The sequence below is a fragment of the Rhipicephalus sanguineus genome, chromosome 4, assembly GCF_013339695.2.
Source record: "Rhipicephalus sanguineus isolate Rsan-2018 chromosome 4, BIME_Rsan_1.4, whole genome shotgun sequence".
Classification (NCBI taxonomy): Eukaryota; Metazoa; Arthropoda; class Arachnida; order Ixodida; family Ixodidae; genus Rhipicephalus; species Rhipicephalus sanguineus.
In genome coordinates this window covers 127,236,899-127,260,703 of record NC_051179.1, presented here as the reverse complement: position 1 = coordinate 127,260,703, position 23,805 = coordinate 127,236,899, and the positions used below count along the sequence as shown (strand labels likewise).

The 23,805-nt window shown below is 48.2% G+C and overlaps 2 protein-coding genes and 1 long non-coding RNA gene across 3 annotated transcripts in view; 1 reads left to right on the top strand and 2 right to left on the bottom strand.

Annotated features, from left to right (window-relative positions):
* Positions 1-1,690: 1,690 nt before the first annotated feature.
* LOC119390659 (gastrula zinc finger protein XlCGF57.1-like) overlaps positions 1,691-23,805 on the bottom strand; it is a 447,432-nt gene continuing 425,317 nt past the window's right edge. The window contains exon 5 of the mRNA XM_049415134.1: positions 1,691-2,524. The gene's annotated coding sequence lies outside the window, so the exon portion shown is untranslated. The remainder of the gene's footprint in view (positions 2,525-23,805) is intronic.
* The window catches only part of LOC119390661 (gastrula zinc finger protein XlCGF57.1-like), a 52,201-nt gene continuing 30,914 nt past the window's right edge, over positions 2,519-23,805 (bottom strand). The window contains exons 2-4 of the mRNA XM_049415141.1: positions 10,718-10,789; positions 10,416-10,638; positions 2,519-4,319 (exon numbers count right to left, since the gene is read on the bottom strand). Coding sequence (XP_049271098.1) covers positions 3,400-4,319; positions 10,416-10,638; positions 10,718-10,789 — 1,215 coding nt within the window. The 3' untranslated portion in view covers positions 2,519-3,399. The remainder of the gene's footprint in view (positions 4,320-10,415; positions 10,639-10,717; positions 10,790-23,805) is intronic.
* LOC125758200 (uncharacterized) overlaps positions 4,078-23,805 on the top strand; it is a 270,696-nt gene continuing 250,968 nt past the window's right edge. The window contains exon 1 of the long non-coding RNA XR_007415963.1: positions 4,078-4,116. This is a non-coding gene — a long non-coding RNA (uncharacterized LOC125758200). The remainder of the gene's footprint in view (positions 4,117-23,805) is intronic.

The following is a 23,805-nucleotide window of genomic DNA, read 5'->3' as shown; positions in this document are numbered from 1 at the left end:
CGTGGTTACCTTTCATAGATGCGGCGCTGGCGTTCTCCACAACTGAGAGGACATTTCGATGTCACCGGTGGGCGCACACCGTATTAGATGCACATCTATATGTTTGTGCTGCCTCTAACACGATCACTACGGCTGTACACATTAAACTGTCATATCCAAGTCAGTGGAAGATTATACAGTAGAGCAAAAACATTTTTTTCCTCGCCTCATCCAAGCCGCACCAAAAGGCCGGCGGCTCCCCCGATGCCTCGGTGGCCAGTACCGTGGTGCGGACGAGGCGCCGGCCACTCCCACCTCTGAAATTATGCTCTCTCCGTGCGATTGGGACGGCTGGAATGAATCCTGCCGGCGCGCAACCTCGGAAGCCGTGGCGTGGAGGAGGGCTGTACAGGTAATGACCGGTGCTTGGCGCTCTGTGACATACCACGAGAAACCCAAACTGGTTGAAAGTCAGCATAGACTCCAAGACTAGTAACGTAAAATGCGCGACACCGCGCTTTTGTCGACACACTCAACAAAGCTACGCTCATTTGAAAAAACGTACTTGCAAGGTCATTTTACTCTAGCTGCACCGTTGGGCGTACCGAGTAGCACGAGTGCCAAGCTCTGCTGAATAGCCTCATTAAGGACTGTCAGGACTCGCCTTCTGACCAGGAGCACTCAAGAAAGCATTGAGGAAGACGAACGGAGAGGTTTGTAGATACAAAGTAGAAAATGGTTCACTTCACTACATGTTGGTAGGGGATCTTTCTTCCAGCGGGCCGAAGCCAGCTTTAAAGGTATTTCGGTGTCCCTAAGGACAGCCGGTCTGGAGGCGCTAGCTCGCTAGGGAAAATATTGTCCACCACATTCGTTCCATGAGGTAACTCTCAACACGGCGCCTCAAAGAGAGCGAACGTATCGGACCACCTGCGTTCCATTCCTGAGAAAGAGGGAGCCGGGCCTGTCATGTTTCCCAACCACCATTTCACTGCACCAAGAAGTTCCTTTGACTGAAGCTTAGGCGATGTACTGCCACAAGCACCCGGGCGGGTGTCTCGATGGAGGCGATCGTTATATTCTCGGTAGCGGCGGCGACATTGCGACATAGCCATCCCGGACGCATGATGCCCGATACTCTGCACCTGGAAACGTAGTCAAAGAAACGGCTCAGCTTGTCACTAGTGCGAGCCCACTGTCACTAGTGCGAGCCCCGCGGAAAGAACAATTAAAAAGGAAGCGCATGATATTTGGATACTGCTGTGCAGTGTAGGCAAACTGGATGCGATTTGGAATTCTGGAATACGGTATCTGCGTGTGAATATATGTGCTGGCGCCATTCGGTGAGCCTCTGTTTACGCCGCTGGTGCGGTGAAATGCGACACGATCAATCCATCTGTGCGCGCAGCCTTACTTGTGTGATCCACGTAGGAACAATATCCATTCTCTCCGAGGGGTCGTCCAGAAGGCGCCTGACGACTCATTTGGCTTTCAGGCGAAATGAGTCGTTCCCGTTCACGAAAAAATCCACGAGAATGATAAATCTTATTGCTATTAACAGTTTTACATTTTTGAAACCTTGAAAGGATTTCTTCATTCTTTCGTATCTCTTACATGGGCGCAGAGTATTCTTACATGACCGACGGAAGAGCGCTGCGGGAAAACAGTAGTTAAACGGCGGGTACAACACTTCCTTACGTTACAGTCGGTTTAGTAATGCTCTGCACGAAAATACATCGAGCACGCAAGTAATTTTTTGTTGTTCACCCCACTCTCGCAGAAGTTCGGCAGTTAGAAATTTCGGGCGTAGGAGCTCCCTGCGTGGCGCCCATTGGAAAGTCGTCGATTTCGTTGCTGCAGCTGCTCTGGGTCAAGTGGCGTACACTTTGCGAGCACCCGAAGGCATTACGTTGACGCGGCATTTTCTATAAATTGCAGTTAGATCGAGTCTGGAGAGCTAGCAAAGCCCACATAGCGATGTGCGATAATGAAATTACCCTCGAGATAGGTCTACGCAAGCTTGAAACTATCACCGAGACACGACATGTGTCAGTGGAGCGCACCCCGGAGATAACGCAACTTCTGGACCAGCCGCGCCGTCCTCCATGGTAACACCAAGAAGTTTTTTTGGCGAATCAAACAGTAATGCACAAGCAGTATTTTATTACGTGTTTTATTTTCATAGCTATTTTGATTAATAGCGATTACTTGTACTCAGGACTTTTGACGTCATCGGGCTCATTCCTAGATATCCCACTGGTGGCGCGTATTGTGTGCTACACTTAGGGGCCTTAATGTCATCGTTGCCACGAAGCAACGAAGGAACGCTGCCATCGGGGCCCCCTAACTACACTTACTTTATTTCTCGATTAGTAGAGCATTGCTGTTGATAACACTGACGTTTTAGACGTAACCAATGAATGACCTTTCACTCTGAGATAAAATGTTAGTTGGCTTTAGTGCTCCTTTAAACAAAACTTTCACGGCCAATTCTAAAGAACAAACTGTCATCCTCCTCTTTGAGGTTAGCCCAGAGGCCCAACACCTTTATGGCTTCTTGTTTTCATGACGAAGGGACATGTGGTTCGTGAGCTGGTATTTTTGTGAAAAAGATATATTGCAGAGGACGCATGAGTAGGGACGCTCTCCAGTGTGAGTGCGCATGCGCATCACGAGGCTGGTTTTTCGGGAAAATGATGCACTGCAGTGGACACAGTTGAAGGGACGCTCTTCTGTAAGACTGCGGATGAGCACCACGAGGCCGGTTTTTTCGAGAAAAAGATGCATTGCAGTGGACACAGTGGACGCAGCGGACACAACCAGCAGTTTCGGTTTTGGTTTCGAGAGGGCGGCTTCATAGTGACGTCTCAGGTCTGCCCGTGACGTCACGGGCACACTGCAACACACGAATAATGCACCTGCTGTCCTTTGCTGTCAGTCGAACGTGGTTCATGATGAGTGAACTGTCGTGCAGTGCCTCCAAAAGCAATTTCTGTGATTTAGGCTGCATGCAGAACCCAGATATCGCAAACCAAGTGAGCTGACTCGAAACGTCATAGGGCTCTCCATGCGGTGAAGCTACCTTGCAGATGCTGGGAGATGAAAACTTTAAAATCAAACTTAAATATTTATACGTGTTTCCCGGATAAGGTGTGGGGAGAGCGTTAACACTACATGCCAAGGAAAACAAAAACGTCCGTTTTTCTGCACTTCAAAATCGTGTCAGTACTCCTTTAACTGCAGTTGGGGATAACAGCGGTTAAGCTTACCCGTGCGACAAGGGTATGAGACTGCGGATGTGCACCACGAGGCCGGTTTTTCGAGAACAGGACGCATTGCAGTGGACACAGTTGAAGCAACGCTCCCGTGTGTGAGTGGTCATGTGCTGAACGGGTAGCGTTTCATCACAAACGAGGCATTTCAACGGACACAGGAAACGGGACGCTCTCCAGAGTGCGTGCGCATGTGTCTCACGAGGTTCTTTTTCTGCACAAAAGTTGCGTTGCAGTGTACACAGGAGAAGGGACGTTCTCCTGTGTGAATGCGCATGTGCGCCACCAGGTGGCATTTGTGCAAATAGGATGCATTGCACTGGACACAGGAAAAGGAACGCTCTCGTGTGTGCATGCGCATGTGTCTCACGAGGTAGTATTTCTGCAAAAAGGAGGCACTGCAGTGGGTACAGGAAAAGGGACGCTCTGCTGTGTGAGAGCGCATGTGCAAATTTAGATAGTCTGTCCGCGCAAAGGCTGCATTGCAGTGGACACAGGAAAAGGGACGCTCTCCTGTGTGCGTGCGCATGTGTCTCACGAGGTGGCATTTCTGCAAATAGGATGCATTGCAGTGGACACAGGAAAAGGGACGCTCTCCTGTGTGCGAGCGCATGTGCCTCACGAGGTCGTATTTATGCAAAAAGGAGGCATTACAGTGGGTACAGGAAAAGGGACGCTCTGCTGTGTGAGAGCGCATGTGTAAATTTAAATAGTCTTTCTCCGCAAAGGCTGCATTGCAGTGGACACAGGAAAAGGGAAGCTCTCCTGTGTGCGTGCGCATGTGGATATTGAGGGAATATTTCCGCGAAAAGGATGCGTTGCAGTGGACACAGGAAAAGGGACGCTCTCCTGAGTGAGTGGGCATGTGAGCCACCAGCTTGGATTTCTGAGTGTATGTAGCTGGACACATGCGGCACTGGAAGGGGCGCTCGCCCGTGTGTTTCCCAAGGTGTCTCGTCATATGTGACTTATTTCGTGTCACATAGGTGCACTGCTGGCAGGAATGCAGTCGACCTCGTACAGGCGCCAATGAAGAAGACGGCTCCAGGGACTCAAATGGCAAGGCACCTGCAAAGCCAACGAGAGCACACAAAGGCGATGCAAAGTATATGTCGTGAACTATGCGAAACTAGACCGCTGCAGCAGGCAATACACAACGGCTGCTCCACATGTAAGTGAAGTTGATGATCACCTTGTCTCACGCAAACCAAAGCTACTGTTATGGCAACAGTGCACCGGCCCAGCACATTTCACCAAAACTCCCATCTTGCAGCACATGAGTGCCATGCTTTATACATGCGAAAACAGGTGCCAAAAATAGAATCTGATTTAGATGTCATTCCGATTTTATATCTAAAGAGTCAAATGTTTCTGAATACGCGCCAATAAACCCATTAAACTACTTACTACACTTTTGTTCCCATAGAAGTATCCACAAAACACTGCACAGCAACAAGACCATTTGAGTTTCCAAAACATAAAGCATGTGAAATAAAATATGACGGAAAGAAGTTTTTATGAATGAAAGAGAAATATATGAATGAAGGAAAAAAAAACATTATTAGGGTTACAATGGCATCACGGTTTATAGTGGTGAGAACCGCAAGGACATAAACGTGCATTACACATGGCGCTGTTTCTTTATATTACTACCACAGTTTACACATTTCCTCCTAATGTCTCTATAGTGCTTCAATGAAAGCATAATCACGAGATAATGCTTTAGTCACTTACAGTCACTTACAGATCATTATTTACATCCTGCAATGTCAAATCAAAGTGCGACTACCGAGAATTGCGTGAACTGCAAAACTGTTTTTTTCAGCATAGGCAGATATGTAAAAACAAAAGTACATAATACATGGTCTGAACGAATGTTTCTTAGGACAACGAGAATTTCTTTACGCTGATGATTGAAATTTAAATGTTGGAATGAATTGCATTATTTTCTTCCCAATTTTAACAAACTAACAGTGCAAAAAGTGAATAGGCAGTACCGTAAGCTTAAAATAGCCATTCCGAAGTAGCACTCTAGACATGGTCCCATCACCATCACAATAACAAGTTCATAATGGATTAGGCTGCAACATAGGTGTAAAATGGTAAATAATTTTCAGGAAGAGGCCGTTGCAATGACCTTCTCGCAATATTCAAAGCTTGCAGTTTTTTGTTTGCTAAATAGAAGGAACGGAAACATATGCAACAGCGCACAGACCACTGCTAAAGCGAGCACAAACAACACTGTACACCCACACATATTTTTACCGTTGGTTCCACTCAGGCTTGAATGTTAGACGTTCTTATTCAATTACATTGCTAGTGTTGTATTTCAGTGACTACTTTTTGAGTAGTTTCACGCAACTAGTTATCTGTTTCAAAAGACAAGCGCTATGCATAGATATGGCAATACAAACATGAACGCTTTAACATGGCAGGAAATATAGATTCGAACAGCTGTGGTATTCTGATGCAGCGGTATATAGGTTACGAATATCCAGAGGAGGAGGAATAAAGGTTTATTGCACGAAACGGTATCGCGGTGCTAGTCCCGCGTCTACCCTAGGTGGGAGGTCTCCTCATTCCAGGAACCATCTGGCCTTCGCTGCCTCCTTGGCCCTGGCGACGAGACATCGTTGTTGGCCCAGGAACTCCGAGGCGAGCTTGGCCTCCCACGTTTCGATAATATCCTCGTTTTCTTAGTCCGCATTACCGGCATTCGGCGAAAGCGTTGTGTCCGTCTGTATATTGTACGGGCACACGAGGATCATGTGGGCCAAGGTGTCGGCTATGCCGCAAATTGGGCAGATATAGTCGTGTAACGTTGCGTACAGTCTGTGCATTAGTATACCGTGGGTGTAAGTATGGCTCTGAAGTGTTCTCAGTATGGTGCTGTGCTCTTTGTTGAGCTTTGAATGTGGTGGTGGGTACTCTCTGCATTCTAGCTTTTCATGCTGAAGTATTGCAGAGTATGTGATGGGTACGGACTCAGCCTCCGCGGACGCAGTCCCGGCGTATGGAAAGTGGGAGGGGACAGCCCGGAAGGCGCGATCGCGGGCTTCGGCGTGTGCCGCCTAGTTCCCCTCCAGCCCATCGTGCCCAGGAACCCATGTCACACAGATGTACGGCATCGGAGCGCTTCGGCGCTTCAATATTTTGAGTGCCTGGGCAGTTTGGTGTAGTTTCGCATGGCTGCTTGCGAATCTGTGAAAACGACAGCTGCATCCAAGCACGTGGTGGTTGCTAGTGCGATTGCCGCCTCTTCTGCAGTTTCTAGGTTTTGTGAGCGAAATGTGGCAGATGCAAGCCCTACGCACCGAGATTCTACAACGCTCAAAGCGTAGGCGTATCTATCGCCATATTTGGGTGCGTCTGTATATCTGGCGTCCGGATCATGGCTGTGATTTCGCCGTAGAACGTTGACTCGGGCCTGTCTTCCTTGCTTCTGAGTCGTGGGGTGCACGTTGCGTGGGATTCGTGCAATGCAGAAAGATTCGCGGATGTTTGGTGGAATTCGTTCTTTTCGGTCCTCTGCGTCGGCTACTAAATTTTTGGCCGTAGTTCAGCCGTTGAAGCACTGATCTTCAAGTAGGCGAGAGCTTTAGCCGCTCTAGTTGAGTAGCCTTGCGCGCTTCGCCTAGTTCCTGGCAGGCATTGTGTACGCCCATCTTGAGAAGTTTCGCAGTGAAAGCCGGGAATGGTAGCCCCAAAGCGATTTTGGTGGCCTTACGTATTAGTATGTTGAGCTTCTCTACCTCTGCATTCTTCAGCGCGAGATAGGGAGTGCCAGAGGTTATTCGACTGCCCAGGAGAGCTTCTATCACACGTAGCGTGACTTGTTCTTTAAAGCCGCTTCTACGGTTCACAATTCTCCTGACGAGATGCGTTACCTGCTATAGCGTGCGCTGTAGTTGAGGGAGTGTGGACGCCCCGGACCCATCTTTGTGGATGAGGAGCCCCAGCACTCGGTAAAGTTTTCACTTTTGGGATGGCCTTTCCGTTGAGGGTGACGCTGGGATCGGGTTCGTTCTAAGCGGCTGGCCGTCCTCTGTTTCTGGAATTCAGGATCAAGTGTTCCGAGTTTTCGAGAGCGCATCGGAGACAGCTTTTTTGCAAATACCTCTCGATGGTATCTATCGCTTCTTGTTGGCGCATTTCTTGCGTTCCGGTATTTGAGGCCCTTGTCCATAACGTGACATCGTGTGCATAAAAAAAAAGCATGTCGTAGGTGTGGTATAGCGTCGAAGAGGCTGGGTAATTTGATCAAGGCAATGTTGAAGAGCAACGGCGAAATGACCGAACCCTGCGGAGTACCTCTGCCCGGTAGTCGGAAAGTGTCGCTGCGGAGGTTGTATATTCCCACTGCGGCCGTGCGGTGCGCGAGGAAATTCTTCACGTAGTTGCATATCCGCGGCCCGCAGTCCAGGTGTTCGAGATTGCAGAGAATAGCGTCGTGACTGACGTTGTCAAAAGCTGCCTTTATATCGATGGCTACAATTTAAGAATTGCTTTTGGTGCTCAGATGATCGATGAGGTCTTCCTTGAGCAGAAGGAAGATGTCTTGCGTTGATAGGTGTTGCCTGAATCCGAACATTGTGTTCGCAAAATATACCTCGTCTTCGAGGTACCGAGTTAGCCGGCTGTGTGCCATGTGCTCGAATTGTTTCCCTACGCACGAGGTAAGGGATCGCAGGTTCTCGATGCTGAAGGGCTTCTTGTGTTTGGAGACCATGGTGATCTCCAAGTGTTTCCAGGTAGCCGGTATTTCTCCGCTTTCCCAGCATTCCTTGAAATACTGGAGTAGGGCTTCGAATGTCCAGAGAGCCAAACCAATGGCTGAGTACTTGTTTCCTCATTTCAGCACACCACATGTGGGTACACCACTACAGTATAATCTTGATTACGCGAATCTCGCGGGGTCACAAAAATAGTCCCATGAGCAGAAATCCGTATCACCGAAAAATGTGTGAAAGCGTAATGCTTGGTTGGCTAGGCACTCTCTAGTATGGCTAGGCATTGCTACTAGTATGCTTAGCATGTGACAAAAGAATAATAAAAATGCCGCACTTTTATATTTATTGCTTCTCAGCGCCTCAGCAAGTTACAGACCATTGTGAATTATTACCAGTAGTCTTCAGAAGTCAGCGATCATGCTGGTACTCTTCCTTACTCGGCGCGTGTGATTACGGGACAAGGTTTGCCGTTTCCCGAGACATTAATACCCCCTTCACCATCTCGCTATGCTTCTCCGCACAATCTCAGCGTAGTGCGGCGATTGTGACTTGAAGGTCCAGGAAAGAGGATCCGACTTTTTTTTTTTACAACTCTAACAAGATCGCTCTCGACGCAGAAGGAGGCGGGAATCACATTTTGCGAATGTCCCAGCGCTGCGCGCCGCGCAGTCGCTTCCAGTGATGGGAATAGCCAAGGGCATTTTGTAGCAGATTTTCATTGAAAAATGCGAGAAGTTTGCATTAGGTTGCGCAAAGCTTGGCACAGCGAATCTGGTTGATTCTCAGCTCGTCGTGCTGCAGCACGGCAATCGCAATGAAGGCGGCGATTGGTCCAATGTGCTTGGCCGAAGAAGCTGCAGCCAAAAGACGGCGACGGACGGATCCGAAATGCGCGTAAAGCTTGCCGCTCTGAATGTGTTGAAATCACTGTCCCTGAGCAACGGTGTAAGAAACTGTGGCGTTTGCTATGGCAACGGCTCGGTGGCGGCTGCTCCTCGGCGAGGAGCGAAGCTGTCGCGATTACTACTGCAACAGCTGCGCAGCAGGAGTTTTTTGTTAATGGATGCCTTACTGCCCGCTTTCACAGTTCGCTGTTAAAAACTGGTTATGCACCTGCCGTCAGTTTCGTAGCATGGTGTAAAGACAATGAAAACGGGACAAAAGCTGCGCATTGCTTTTGCTACAGATAAAGAAGAAATTTTTGAAAAACTCACGGGGTTTTTTATGCATTCACCTAAGACGACTCGAACGCGAAAGCGTCTTCTTTCTCTTCTTAGTCGACGTATTATTCTTCCCCCAACCGCCTCCGAAATCTTTCTGTACCTAACGTACATTTGCACTGCCTCCAGGATCGGAGGCAATGCAATCTTTCTGCACCTTTCTGCAAACAATCGCGAAGCGCGCGACTAGGGATTCGAAATCGGGACTCGTCGCTCCACAGCGCGCTGCTTTGGACAATTACGCCGTGCGTCAGTCGCTCTCCAGGCTACTAACGGCAGCATACAAACGCACGCGGCCTTGGGTGAAATGCACGAGACGCCACACGTGGCGAAATTAAATTATACGAGGCGCGAGCCATGCTGCATCGTTGCCCTCGCTCCGTTTGCGTCGTATCGCTGGCGACCCACGCTAGTTTTCCATTTTGGGGATGTAGCGCCGCGCCACTCGTGGCCAGTTGGCCAGAGAAAAACAAGAGTGTCTCGTGGCTCGTGGTGGCGCGAGCTAGTGGGAACGCTTTGGCTCTTGTAGGCTTATGCCACAGGAGGGAAGAAACGAGACGGCTGAACTAGAATCACAGTATACATCGTACACCGTGACCAGAATCCCGAGGTTAAAATTACAGCGCAAACACACAAGAGAACCACGAAGAAGAGAAACGTACGACACAAGCGCTGACTAAGAAGTGCTTATTCTTTGATACGCCAATACATACATAAGCCCAAGCCAGCCTTACCGCACATGCGCACGCAACAATAGATCTAAATCAAAACGTGTAACGAGGATGATATATTGTATTAGATGCACGAATACCTGAAATCATATTTAGAAGGGTGCAGGGACAAAGTAAAGAAGAAGTCAGAAAGACAAAGCAGTGCCCTTGTGCTGTAATTTTAGCTTCAGGAATATGTACCTACTAGACCCAAATGAAGTTTTATTTTAGTGACCAGAATCGACGCCAGGAGGGAATGCGAGCCTTGGCTTCACGTGCCACTGCCAAGCGCAGTCTCCGGTTTTGTCAGAAAAAGAGAAAGAAATAGACAGCCACAAAGTGAGAGAAGACGTTGCTATTTAAGACTACGCGAACTAAGACTCGGCTTATAAGACCTTGCTAATAAACTAGGTCGGACGCAAGCTCCGCTGTTAGTGCATCCTATAGTACTACTAGCGCAAGCTGCCCAATTTTGTTTATGTTACGGCAAATACGGAGACATACCTGAAGAAACAGCTTGAGGCTCTGTTTGTGTAGCACTTGTTGACACAATTTTTTGTTCATCTAGTTGTGATGCTTCGTCGGGGGTTAGTAGTAGCACTTGAACAGACTTATCGGCGACATGGCCCGCCTCACATGCTGGCTCGAGTGATGTGTCTACAGCTTCCCCCGACTCACAATTCAGACCCGGTGCTGCATCATACACTGGTTCAGTTGCGATGTCATCCTGAAACAAATTGGCTTGTCTTGTTGCGAGTGATAACGCGAAAAATTATTGTCGAAAACAGAAACGAAACCTCTCTTACAGAATTTCTTTCGCTGCAATGACTTGGTCTTGGAGTGTGCCCGCTGGTTCCGCCTCCGGAGAGTCCAAGAATCTGCGACAGTGTATGAAAAGATGAGTGACTGATACATACGCAACAGAACATGAAGTTATGGCAAGTATTAAAATGAGTACTTTTCGGAAATGTTGAGAAAAATTTACTGAAGCCACTGATACACTATTGTATAATCGCCTTGTTTTAGGTTTCTCGGATGCTGTACCCAGCTTTGTCTTGCGTAATTGCCTTCAATGTTGCTCAGACTAGTCAAACCTATTATTATACTTCTCTAAGCCGTGAATTTGTGCCGCATAATAAAGTTATATTGGATACTGGAAGATGTTTATGTGAACCGACTGCACTGAAATTGAAAATAAACTTGAGGACTGCAAATCCGTCTCTGCTGTGCTGGAAATGATTGTAAGAATATCTTCGTCTTTATAGGTATTTCCCGTATTCCTTTTAATTGCGCAAGCATTTCACTACCGACTCAACGAGAAAACTGTTCGTCCCTCTGTCACGTAAGACGATCGCTCCTGTAAAGAAATGTGAATAAACGAAAATAATCTTTTACTCCGGCGCTCCGGTTCGAAGCGATGCCCCACAGTACGAATATACGTGTTAGCTATATGATTGCGTTTTCCCCGCAGTGAAAAGCCAATGTAGAAAGGCAACACTTGCTATAAAGGCTTCATTCCATTTCGTGGAAGTGCAATAAAATCCTTCCTCAGGACGGAAAGGGGGAAGAGGGTGCTTAGGTAGGACTTAAAGTCTGGGGGACCCGGCCCCCCCTTCATTTTTCAGGAGGGGCCCGGCCACCCCTCGGCAGGTCAACTGTAGCATTGCGGCACCCATGCGACAAGCGCCAGAGTTCATCTTTTTGGCAGTGGTGCCTTGTGCGGGGAAACTTTAACTCTATACTTTTCCGAATAATGATTTATTCGTGACTATTCGGTTGATGTGGCCGAGCATAACAGGAGGGTGTACCCAAGCTTCTTGCTAACCACATGATAAGCACGTGATTTCGTCGGCTCGCCGAGCTGTGCCTAACTGAGCACGTGTTACAACAAAATAGGATAAAAGAAAATGAGACGTTCGCAGAACACATCCACGTGCTCAAGTGTCTCCCTTTTGTGAAGCTTTTCACCGAAGGCTCACTGGATGCGGCCATAATCCTTTCGTGACGAGGGGGGGGGGGAGGGGGGTGTAAAATGCGTGACTCCACAAGAAATGCACTGCAGGATCAGATTTTGCCACTTCTACTCGTTAGGCTGTGTGTTGACGCAACTGTCGCATCTCGAAAACTGCATTGCTGGGCGCGTGTGACTGATCCCGTTAATGGGAGGCAATCGCTGGGCAGACTCCAAGGGCTGATGTATCGGCTCCAATGCCGATACATGCGCTCAAATCCAAGCACTCGAGAACATTTGAGAACCATTAAAGTCCTTTCATATCCACGGACTTGACGAGTCCCTCCACGTAGAATTTATCGCTGAAGAGTTAATCTCCTTCGCAGTCGGTGATCGCATGTCTCCTCGGCGACGCTCTTAAAAACATTTCACTGCTCTCGCGGGTCATCTCTCGATACTTTAAAGATGATTGACGGCACTATAAGAACACGTCATCTCTGGCCGACCGAACTACACTCTCACTGAACAATGTTTTCACTCCGCTCACTCCCTTACTGCCCATCGGTGGCCGTACACTTATATAGGGTCGCGCCTGGGTTCGCGAAGCTTCTAGGTGCCTCCTCTGCGCTTAGCACAGCGGAAGCTTAAGAAAAAGCGAGATCCTTCTCGCACTTTGGTCTGGCGGCGGCGACGTCCCTCGGCATTGCATCATTTCTCCTTTCCTGATCTGGCCAGATATTACCCGAGCGTTTGATCCGAGCATGCAGGTTGTTGGCGGCCGTCTTGAGAGGGGCTTTTGATACATGTTTTATTGCGATAGCAATTATATGGACAGTCTCGGCTGGTTTTTGCCGTCGCCGCCGTCATGCACCGTATATGTTTAGGTATATATATATATATATATATATATATATATATATATATATATATATATATATATACTTAAAGTCCCAAAGAAAAATAATTCAGAAAAATGCTTCCGAAGTGCGGAATCGAACCAGCGACCACTCGCTCCGCAGCGGGTGGCGCTAACCACTACGCCCCGAAACGAAGATCCTTCAGCTAGTTAATGGCGAGCGTTATATATGTAGCGCAATTAATACCTGAGCCCTAGACCAAGCATTCTTCCTCTTTATTCCACTGCTCGTGTTTACGTCTCCTTTCTTCTCTTTGTCCTCCTGCTTGTTGCCGCGCGGCCGCAATCGTCCGCAACATACTCCCAAGGGGCCAAGGCGCTCACGAGGCAGTTGAATCTCGCTGACTTGCCTCCAGAATGTATAACTTTTGAACGGTTCGTTTTATGGTGTGTCCCGATGCTAGTCGAAGGGTGCAGATGCGCGCGATGTTATCCCTTCCCGGGTGCACCGCCAGAACCTTGCCCAGCTTCCATAGTAGCAGATGTGTGCCTTCGTCATGCACAAGCACCACGTCACCTTCGTGTAGCCGAGGTAGTTTACGATGAGGCGCGTTGTGCGCGGATCGAAATAGAAGGAGGTAGGACCGCTTCCAGCGTCTCCATAGCTCCGCTGTAAGACGCTCACGATAGCGCGCGCGACAGATCAGGTCCTCTCTCGTCGATGACATGCCATAAGAATTGCTGACTTCTTGCGGAAGGCAGATGAGGCGTCTCCCAAGCAAGAAGTGTGACGGAGTCAGCGGTTGCAGTTCATCAGGGCTGCTATAAAAATAAGTAAGAGGTCTACGGTTTATGACCGCTTCCACTTCGCATAACACCGTAGCGAGGGCCTCAGCGTCGAGACTGTTGCGCCCAAGCGACCGTTTCAACGCGTTTTTAGGGGCGAAGCTCCTTAAGGCGGCACCCCTTCGTCCCTCGTAGTCGTAGTAGTGCGTAACCAGTCGTAACGCTAGTACCAGATCTTGACCTCCACGGTGGTGCCGGTGGGAGATTTTTCCTGTGCGTTGTTGAACAATAAAAAATTCGCAGCGTGCGCGTTAACTAAAAGCCGAATTCTTGTCTCTCATTCCCCATTAGCAGCCATTGGCATGTTCTAGTAGGAAACGTTAGTAGAAGTAGAAGTGTAAGTGTTAGCTAAAATAATAATAATAATATCTGGGGTTTAACGTCCCAAAACCACGATATGATTATGAGAGACGCCGTAGTGGAGGGCTCCGGAAATTTCGACCACCTGGGGTTCTTTAACGTGCACCTAAATCTAAGTACACGGGCCTCAAACATTTTCGCCTCCATCGAAAATGCAGCCGCCGCGGCCGGGATTCGATCCCGCGACCTTCGGGTCAGCAGTCGAGCGCCATAACCACTAGACCACCGTGGCGGGGCTTAGCTAAAAGCCGACTTCTTCTGTCTCTCATTCCTATTAGCAGCCATTGTTTACCTCCAAGGTAGTGCCTGGTGAGATTTCTCCTGTGCGTGATTAAACAATAAAAATTTCGTTCAAAACGCCATTGATTGATGAAATAAACCAACGAAAGACGCCAGATGTTTTCTAAAAGCAAAACGAAAGAACGCCAGATGTTTCTAAAGCAAAACGAAAAGACGCCAGCTGCTTAACGAAAGACGCCAGATGTTTTCTAAAGCAATGGTTTTCTAAACAATGAAAATTCACAGCGTACATGTAAAATTAAAGTGAGCTGCAAGTCGTCATAACTCATCGAACCTTTAGTATAAACGCGCCCGATCTCACGTCGGTGATGATGTACTGGGCAGAATTCACGGAAGATTCACGGTTTACCGATGAACCTCCGCAGCTTCGCCCACTCATCATATTCACTCCGTGGATATGCTGTGATTTTTTGTCGATCTGATGAGGCGCTCCCACCAGCCTCCCCACCAAGGAGCTCTCTCAGCGATGAACTTCCATTTGATTTTGGTGTTGGCCACATATTCTCACAGAGCTGGCAGAATGGTTTTGAGCACTCGCGCTGAGCCGTGAAAAGACAGTGCGTTATCCGAGTAAACGGTGTGTGGGATTCCACGCCGCGAAAAAAAACGGCGGAAGGCGAGAAGCGTTGTTGTCGTTGTCATGTCGGTTGTCAATTCCAAATGGATAGCTCGAGTGACAGCACAAGAGAACATGAGTATGTAGGCCTTTCTGCTAGTAGCAGCCGTGTCACGTGTGTAGAGGGGCCCGCAGAAATCCAACCCAACGACAAAAAAAGGACTGGCTTCCGTGATTCGGTCTCGTGGCAGTGGAGCAAAGGGTGAGGTCTCAGCGACAGGCTTATATAGCGTTTGCAAGGCAAACAACTCCTCAGTACCCTTTTAACGGTCCGTCGTCCTCTCACAACCGAAAACTCTCTCGAAGCTCGCAAAGCGTGGCCTCTACTCCGCTGTGAAAGACGCGTCCATGCGCGGCTGAAACCACAAGATGGGTGAAGGTGTGCCTTTCTGGCAACAAGATTGGGTGCTTGACGTCAAAAGAGGCTGCTAGCTCCTGCAGACGACCTCCAACGCGAATCAGACCACCTTCGTCTAGGAAAGGATGTAATCGAAAAATGGTGGACATGGTGGTATAGCACTCTGAAACGCGGTTCCGAAAACACAGCGCGGTTTATTAATGTATCTCCGCCATTGTTCCAACTACCTCTTCTTTCTCCTCAGTAGACTACCCACTACTAGTTTATGTCCCAAGTGCGTCGTGCCAGAAGAAGAAGAAAAGTATGCCACAGATAGGCCCCCCCTGCAGACAAGTGGCCGTGGGCACTTGAAGAAAAAAAATGGTCAGACTGAGCTTGTCAGAATGGGTGCCGGCTTGATCCTTTCAATGCTGACTGTGTCTTCATGCCCATTACGCAGGATTGTAAAATGATGTTCAGAACGCTTGATGACTGGGAAAGGACCGTCATAGCGAGGCTGAAGAGCACGGCGAGACGCATCGACACGAACAAAAACGTGTGAAGATGTCTGTAGGTTTGCCGGCAGAAAAAACGTCGTTCTTAGTATGAGCTGAAGTTGGTGATGGGCGCAAGTTTTGCATGAAGACCCGCAGACGCTGGACGAAAGAAGATGGATCCGAAACACTCTGCGTAGTAACGGGGCTGACGAGGTCACCAGGCAAACGGAGTGTGCAGCCATAAACCATCTCGGCTACAGAGCAGGCAAGTTCTGGCCGAAGTGTTGAACGCAGGCCGAGAAGCACGATAGGGAGGTGTGATACCCAATCTTCGGCGTGAGGCTGCGAGGCGAGTGCTGCTTTTAGATGACGGTGGAGTCTCTCCACTAAGCCATTTGATGCTGGATGATACGCAGTTGTGCGAATACGCGCACAACCCAGTAGAGATGTGACAGAGGTGAAAAGCGCTGACTCAAACTGTCTGCCTCGATCGGTAGTCACCGTTGATGGTACACCGAAACGGCTAATCCAGGTAGCAAGAAAGGTACGAGCAACTGTTTCTGCCGTGATGTCAGGCATTGGAGCTGCTTCAGGCCACCTAGTGTACCTGTCAATACACGTAAGCAAATACGTATTTCCCCGACATGGAGGTAAAGGCCCGACAATGTCCAAATGAATGGTGTCGAAACGTGCATCAGGGAGAGGGAATTTTCCCCATGGAGGCTTGGTGTGCCGTTGAACCTTGATACGCTGACACGTTGTGCAAGTGCGAACCCAGTCACGAATGTTAGCGCGTACGCGCGGCCAGACGTAGCGTTCAGTGACCAGGTGTTGCGTAGCTCTTACGCCTGGATGGCAGATGGAGTGGAGGGTGTCAAAAACAGCACGACGCAGCTGTGAAGGAACATAGATACGCGTGCAGTTGTGTGAAACATCGCACCAAAGCGTAACGTCGTCGTCGGGAAAGTTGACTTGTTCCAGTCGGAGGGAAGTAGAGGATCGGAGTCGTGGAAGCTCATCGTCTAATGCCTGTGCCTCCGCGAGCGAAGACAATGAAAGGTCGGTGGTGCCTGTCGTGGCATTGATGGTAATACGACTGAGAGCGTCCGCTGCACTGTTAAAGCTGCCTTTGACATAACGTATGTCTGTGGTGAATTCGGCAATGAAAGCAAGGTGCCGAAGTTCTCTAGGAGTGTGCGTGGCACTGCAGGAACGTAAAGCCGAAACAAGTGGCTTGTGGTCGGTAAGAATGGCAAATTGTCGCCCTTCAAGGAAGTACCTGAAATGCTTCACCGCAAGGTAGGCCGCGAGGAGCTCCCGTCCGAAAGTACTGTATCGGCGCTCAGTGTCGCGTAACTTGCGGGAGAAGAAGGAAATTGGAGCCCATGCACCATTGATCCATTGATGAAGAGCGGCTCCAACTGCTTCTGAAGAAGCGTCCACCATGAGGCTAGTGGGAGCAGTTGGTGAAGGGTGATGCAGGAGGGTGGCCTGGGCGAGTTTGGTCTTAACGGCGGCAAAAGCTTGATCCGCGACCGTGTCCCAGGGAAGTGCGGCTGACTCGGCTTGAGAAGTCGAGAGTAGTGCTTCCAGAGGCTGCAGCAGTGTAGAGCATGTAGGGATGAAGCGGCGATAAAAATTGACGAGTCCGAGAAAACGTCGCAGACTACGTATGGACGTGGGAGGCGGGTACTCGAGGATAGCTTGAACCTTGTCAGGTAGAGGAGTGATGCCATCTTTAGTGATCTGATGTCCGAGGAATGCTATCTCCGAGACTCCAAACTGACACTTTTCTACATTGATGACAAGGTCGTAATCACGCAGTCGAGTGAAAAGCTCACGTAGATGTGCCTTGTGCGTTTCAGCGTCCTTGCTGGCAACGAGAAGATCGTCGATATAGGCGAAACAAAACGGCAAGCCTCTTGTGACTTCGTCTATAAAACGCTGAAATGTCTGAGCTGCGTTTCTCAAACCGAAGGGCATTCGTAAATACTCATAGAGCCCAAATGGGGTAATTATTGCAGTTTTGAGAATGTCAGAAGGCTCAACGGGGATCTGGTGATAAGCTTTCACGAGATCAATCTTCGAGTATACTGTTGTGCCGGTTAAAAAGGCAGTACAGTCCTGAATATTGGGTAACGGGTATCGATCTGGAACGGTGACTGCATTGAGCGCCCGATAATCGCCACAGGGCCGCCAGTCATTGTTCTTCTTGGGAACCATGTGTAGCGCCGACGACCACGAGCTTGATGACGGACGAATGATCTGTAGCTGTAACATATGCTCGAACTCGTTGCGAGCAATTCGAAGTTTATCAGGGCCAAGTCGACGAGGGCGGCAGTGAACCGGTGGGCCTGTGGTAACGATGCAGTGGGTCACAGTGTGTTTGGGGGTCTTATCCATTGCAGACTGCGTTGTAATCTCCGGAAACTCGTTGAGCAGAGCTGTATATGGTGACGTAGGCGGTTTCACGAAAGTGGGATTTAGTGCCGTAGCGCGTGACAGAAAACCATTGACCGATAAGCCGGTATAGCTATCCACCAGGCGACAGCGGTTCATATCTACGAGCAGATGAAAATGCCTTAAGAAATCGGCGCCTAAGATTGCGTAGCGTACGTCTGCTATCCAAAATAACCACTGCAGTTTCCTCTTGAGACCGAGATCAAGGGTCAGAGACTTCTGTCCGTAAGTTGCGATGACCGAAGAATTGATCGCTTGTAAAGGAGTTGACTTCTCGCGGAGACGCCGGTCAGTTTTGGACGCTGGAATTATGCTGACTTCTGCTCCAGTGTCCACCAGCAAGCGAAGACCTGTGGTTCTGTCGGTGATGTGGAAGAGGCGGCTTGATGCTTGGCCTTGATCGCCCGCCGCTGTTATTGACGATCGGCCGGAGCGTTTCCCATGCGCCATGAGCAGGGTGGCACACATCTGCGAGCCGCGGCACGAAAACGCCGGTGATAGTAGCATGTGTTCCGCGGTGAAAAGCGGTGCTCGGGCTGGTGGCGGGGCCGTTGCGGAGCAGGCGACGTGAGAGATGGTCGGTATGGACGAGGCTGGTCATTTAAGTTGCGAATGCTCAGCAATTGCAGACGCAAGTTGGCGACTTCAGCTGCGAGATCTTTTACCGTTTCTCGAAGGGAATCTGCTTCGGAAATCGGAGAGGTGTGGGCAGCGTTTATGACTGCCGGAGCAACGTCCATCATGTCATCGGCCATTTCTGCCAGCTCCGACAGCGTCTTATCCTGAGCTGGGACAAGAGCCATTCGCACGGTAGGTGGAAGACGCTGTAGAAACAACTCACGTAGTATGGATGTTTCCAAACCGTGCGGCTGGTCCCCAAAACACACGCTGTGTTTTCGCGGTTCCGAAAACACAGCGCGGTTTATTAATGTATCTCCGCCATTGTTCCAACTACCTCTTCTTTCTCCTCAGTAGACTACCCACTACTAGTTTATGTCCCAAGTGCGTCGTGCCAGAAGAAGAAGAAAAGTATGCCACAGTGGAAACCACCATCCACCATTATAGTGGATTAATGTAGTGGGTGGACGGTGGTGGATGGTGGGTGGATAGTGGACGGTGGTGGATGGTGGACGGTGGTGGGTGGATAGTGGACGGTGGTGGATGGTGGACAAGGTGGGTGGATAGTGGACAGTAATTTAGGTGGGCAGATGGTGGACGGTAGCCTTGGTGGCTAAAAATTATGCTGTGTACAAGGTACGCGGCAGGTATGGAGATGGCGGGCATATTTGTCAATGAACTATTTCTCTTTCAATGCTATTTCAGTTATATTTCAAAACATATTTGTTACACAAGGCATACAGGTTAACCACAGATTGGTAACTCTCAGCTTTGGTTCCAAATGTGTTATCAGGCAAAACAGGCACAATAATACCATGTTTGCACTAAGCAAAAAACACACTGGCTCAGTGAATAAGTTTATTCCCTTTTCTACATTTCTTGGCGTTATGCTTACTCCTTTGCCTCGACGAGCAGCTTCTGCAGAAAACCCTTGTAGAAAACCCTCACCACGACATCACGGTAGTTCCTCGGTGGCTATAATTGAAGCGGCTACAAAGAGATACATTTCTCCAAGCAACCTGAAAAATATTTAAAAAGCATCATTAAAAAATATAAATGATTTGTTTATAATCAATATATTGATGTGTCTTACACTGCTCCTTTCAATCAAATAAATAGTATTATAGTGAGTGCTTGTTGCAAGTATGGCATGTTGTTGGGCTAGTTGGTTCATAGATACAGCAGACACTTTTAAACTGGGCAAAGACAACACGTTAGAAGACAGAACAGACACACACGAAGCGCATGGTGTGTGTGTTCTCTGCGCTTCGCTCGTCTTCGCGCAGTTTATACGTGTCTGCTGAACTTACGACTAAGTGACTTTTGAATTAATACAGTAAAATTGCACTACAAATCACTACAGCTGGTGAGGTACTACCGGCTGTTATATTATTTTTTTCGCGAGTTGCCGTAAGCGAAATAGTGCCGGCATTCCGTGCGAGGACAATTACTTGCCCTCGCAACAGGTCGGCAGCGTTCACTTGATTGTAGCCCTTGAAATAAATCTTATTATAACCACAAGTGGGTCAGTTCTCGCGGCAATTGGCCTTTTTCAGGTCGGTAGAGCGCCTCTAGCGGCGACTGCCGAAATCACGACTGTGGGTCGAGGCGGCGGCGAAATTTGGCTGGGTGAACTATTGTGGCTGCTGTCCGTCGTGCATGCTGTTTGATTTTTCTCGTTTCTTCTTGCGTCTTCGTGCACCTGGTGCTGCAAGTGCTTGGTTCTAACGCGTGTTAGAGACTTCCCGCATTATTTTTGTTTTCGTTTCCGAGCGAATTGAGCGGTTCAGCCGCGGGGTTCGAGATGTTCTCGTTAGACGAGTGCAAGTCGCTTTGCGACAGCGGCGGTGAATGGACTTCGGACCTGGCTCGTGTACCCAAACTGAGCGAACGCGTCATGGAAGCCCATTTCGTCTCTTCGAACCGGCAGCAGCACAAAGGTTGGCTTTTCAAAGAAGAAAAATACATTCGTCGTATCGAATGCACTGTCTACCGGCGGCCGTCCGTTTGCGAGGTAGTCCTCGTAAGAAGCATATGCCTGTGCTCCATGAAGCCTGGTCATTACATACAGCTCGTCGCTCTTAAAAAGGTCGAGACAACAAGCGTCGTCCAAGCTTACTGCGACTGCGTAGCAGGGTGAGTATAACAGTTCCTCTATTTTACCAGCATTTGAGCAAAGAAAGCTGTCGTTAGCGTTGTGTATTTCTCCGTAGCATTTTTGTCTTGAGCTCAAACAACTTGCAAACAGTGTTCTCGTTTTTCATGTGGTCGCGTAAAAACAACCCTTTAAACGCGCTCACTGTATCTGTGAGAGAAGTACGGTGAAGCAGAAACGCTACGTTGCGAGCTAGGGGGGATATTTCCCTGATACCGTCTGCTCGCCAGAATATGAAGTCGGAGGCGGCACTCGGTCATGTTCTGTGCGAAATGAGCGCGTTCTTCTTATTAGTATTATTTGCTGAAGTATCGGCAATGGTGATGCTTTCATGTTTATTGCGCGGCCGCGCCGTGTGTTCCGAAACCTTCACATAACCTCTTTCTTTCGTTGCATTGGCCCGTCTTGTCGATTTCACCATCTGAAAGGACATGTATGTGAGTCTACGCATTTCCATTCTATACAGTTTGAGCCAGAAGTGCCAGCATGTGGCTGCCCTGCTGTTTGCCGTGCTTGAGGTGCAAACACCTTCCTGTACCGACATGCCATGCAGGTGGATGGCACCAACTCAAGGCAAGTGCATCTTCTGCTAACTAATCATGGTGATCTCACTTTAAAATGTACCCTGCAAGTGCACACATGACCGCCTGATTTTGTAAGATCACCATTAGGCAAAGGAACTGCTCTATCGGCACATAGAGCAGTTCATAATGCATGCATCAGGTTCAGGGGTTTCCATTTTCGCACACTAACTTGTGGATTGAGAGGCGTTAAAAAAGTATGTGCTATGTATTATAGAAGAAGCATGTTCAATACGTTCATTCATGCGCCTGCAACATACGAAAATGAACATGTGAATCCCATTCTCAGCTTGACGCGCTTCGAGTAACCTAGTTTCATAAACTAGTTTTATCCTACAAAGTTGAAAATTCAAACCCTACCAATAATCTCGCTATCGTTAAAAATAGCTGAGCAACTACATGCTCTGGAATGAGCAGGCAAGTTCACGCCTCCTCCTGAAGTGATAGATGTATCATGTTCTTTCAAGCAAGTATTGACCCAATGCCTTGTCTGCCCTATGTACACTATATTACAAAAAGACGTATGCGATACGCGACATTTGTGATGCAGTTGGTGAATCTAGTGGAATAGCGAGTGGTGCAAATGTTCTTCTTTGCATGCTAGTATTACAAAAAGGAATAAGGTATGCTGCCATGTCTTTTGTGGATACAAAAAATGTGCATATCGGAAAGTGTCTTGGCGAACCACTGCTTCAAGTCGATGTATTCTGTGTGGCAATGAAAGCATGGTCTTTTCATTTGTAAATACGTTTGTTCGGTTGGTTGACAGCGCAGTAAACACATCAAGGACTGATTACCTTCTTGTCGTGCTACTCGCAGTACTTTTATAGAAAAGTCTATTCTTCTCCGGTTACGATTCCTTGCTTTGCAGCCTTTTAGTATATTCAATGTAATGGTGTAAGTTGTACAGATGATCAAGAATGAAGCAATGGCAAATAAAATTTATTGGTCTCTTTATTGGACAGAGTTGTGCTTACAAAGACAAGTACTTGACACGAGCGAACAGACCAAAGTGCAAGTGTCAATATTTTCATTATGAGCATTCATGATTTGTACCCTGGTTGCTGCATTCCTTTTAGTTATCTTGCTCTCAAACAAGCCAGCTTCAAACATTCAGCTAATTTTCTGATTATGCGCTTTTTGGTTTTCAGGACAGAACCGCCTGCCTGTACAGACCCTGGTTGACATCACCTTCCGGAAGCATGTGATAAACAAGGCAGTGCCTGCAAAGGTGAAAAGATTACTTCCACCAAGTTTGCCAGCTGTTGACGACTCGTTCAATACCATTAAGCAAAGTATTGCCAAGGACGCCCCAAACCTCCTGTGGAACAGGTATTCTGGCGCAAAGAGAGCACCTCTTCAGAACATCAGTGCCATCTCAGACATGGAGGATCTGCTCTCGTCGAAGTGCATAAATATGTTTGCGGAAAAACTCAATGATCAAGTTCCCTTATCAGATGCGGAAAGAGCTTCCATCTGTGAAAGAACCATTGGTCAAAATGAAAATGCAGAGTGGATGAAAGAAAGGACTGGTCGACTGACAGCATCGAACTTTCACCGAATTCTGCATTGTGTGAAACCGGAAGGCCTAGTTAAAGGTATCTTGTATCCGAAAAACCAGGGACCACTTAGACAAGGTGATCCAAGGCTGTATGGCCTGGTAAATGAGGACATAGCGGTAAATGCTTATAAAAGTGTCATGCTTTTGTATGACAAAGACATTGATATAATGAAAACTGGGCTGCATGTCGATGTACAGTATTCATTTGTGGCAGCCTCGCCAGACCGTCTAGTTAGAGACGGTAATGAAATTGGACTTCTCGAAGTGAAGTGCCCAGCCTCAAAAGCTGGGCAAGCTGTGCATGATGCAGCTATGGATAAAGCCTTTTTTGCGGAAGTTCGCAATGGTCAAGTGTGTCTAAAACAAAACCACGCATACTTTTATCAAGTGCAAGGTCAGCTTGGGGTCACGCAGAAGAAATGGTGCGATTTTGTCATTTGGACAAACCACACTGACCTTCATCAGTCCATCTCTGTGGAAAGAATATATTTTGATGACTCAATGTGGAAGGCCATTGTTGAAGGCCTTTTATATTTCTACAGAATGGCAGTCATACCGGAGCTGCTGACGAAACGTATAAGGCGACTGGGTTTTTTATACACAACTGGGCCAGGCTATGTATCCTTTAAGAAATACCAAGACGGGTTCTATATAACTGAAGAAAAGGAACCTTTGAAGATTAAGCTGAGAAAACTAAAGTAAGAAAATACTTTAATGAAGGCACTGATCTGATATGCCACACCTCCAATCTGCAAC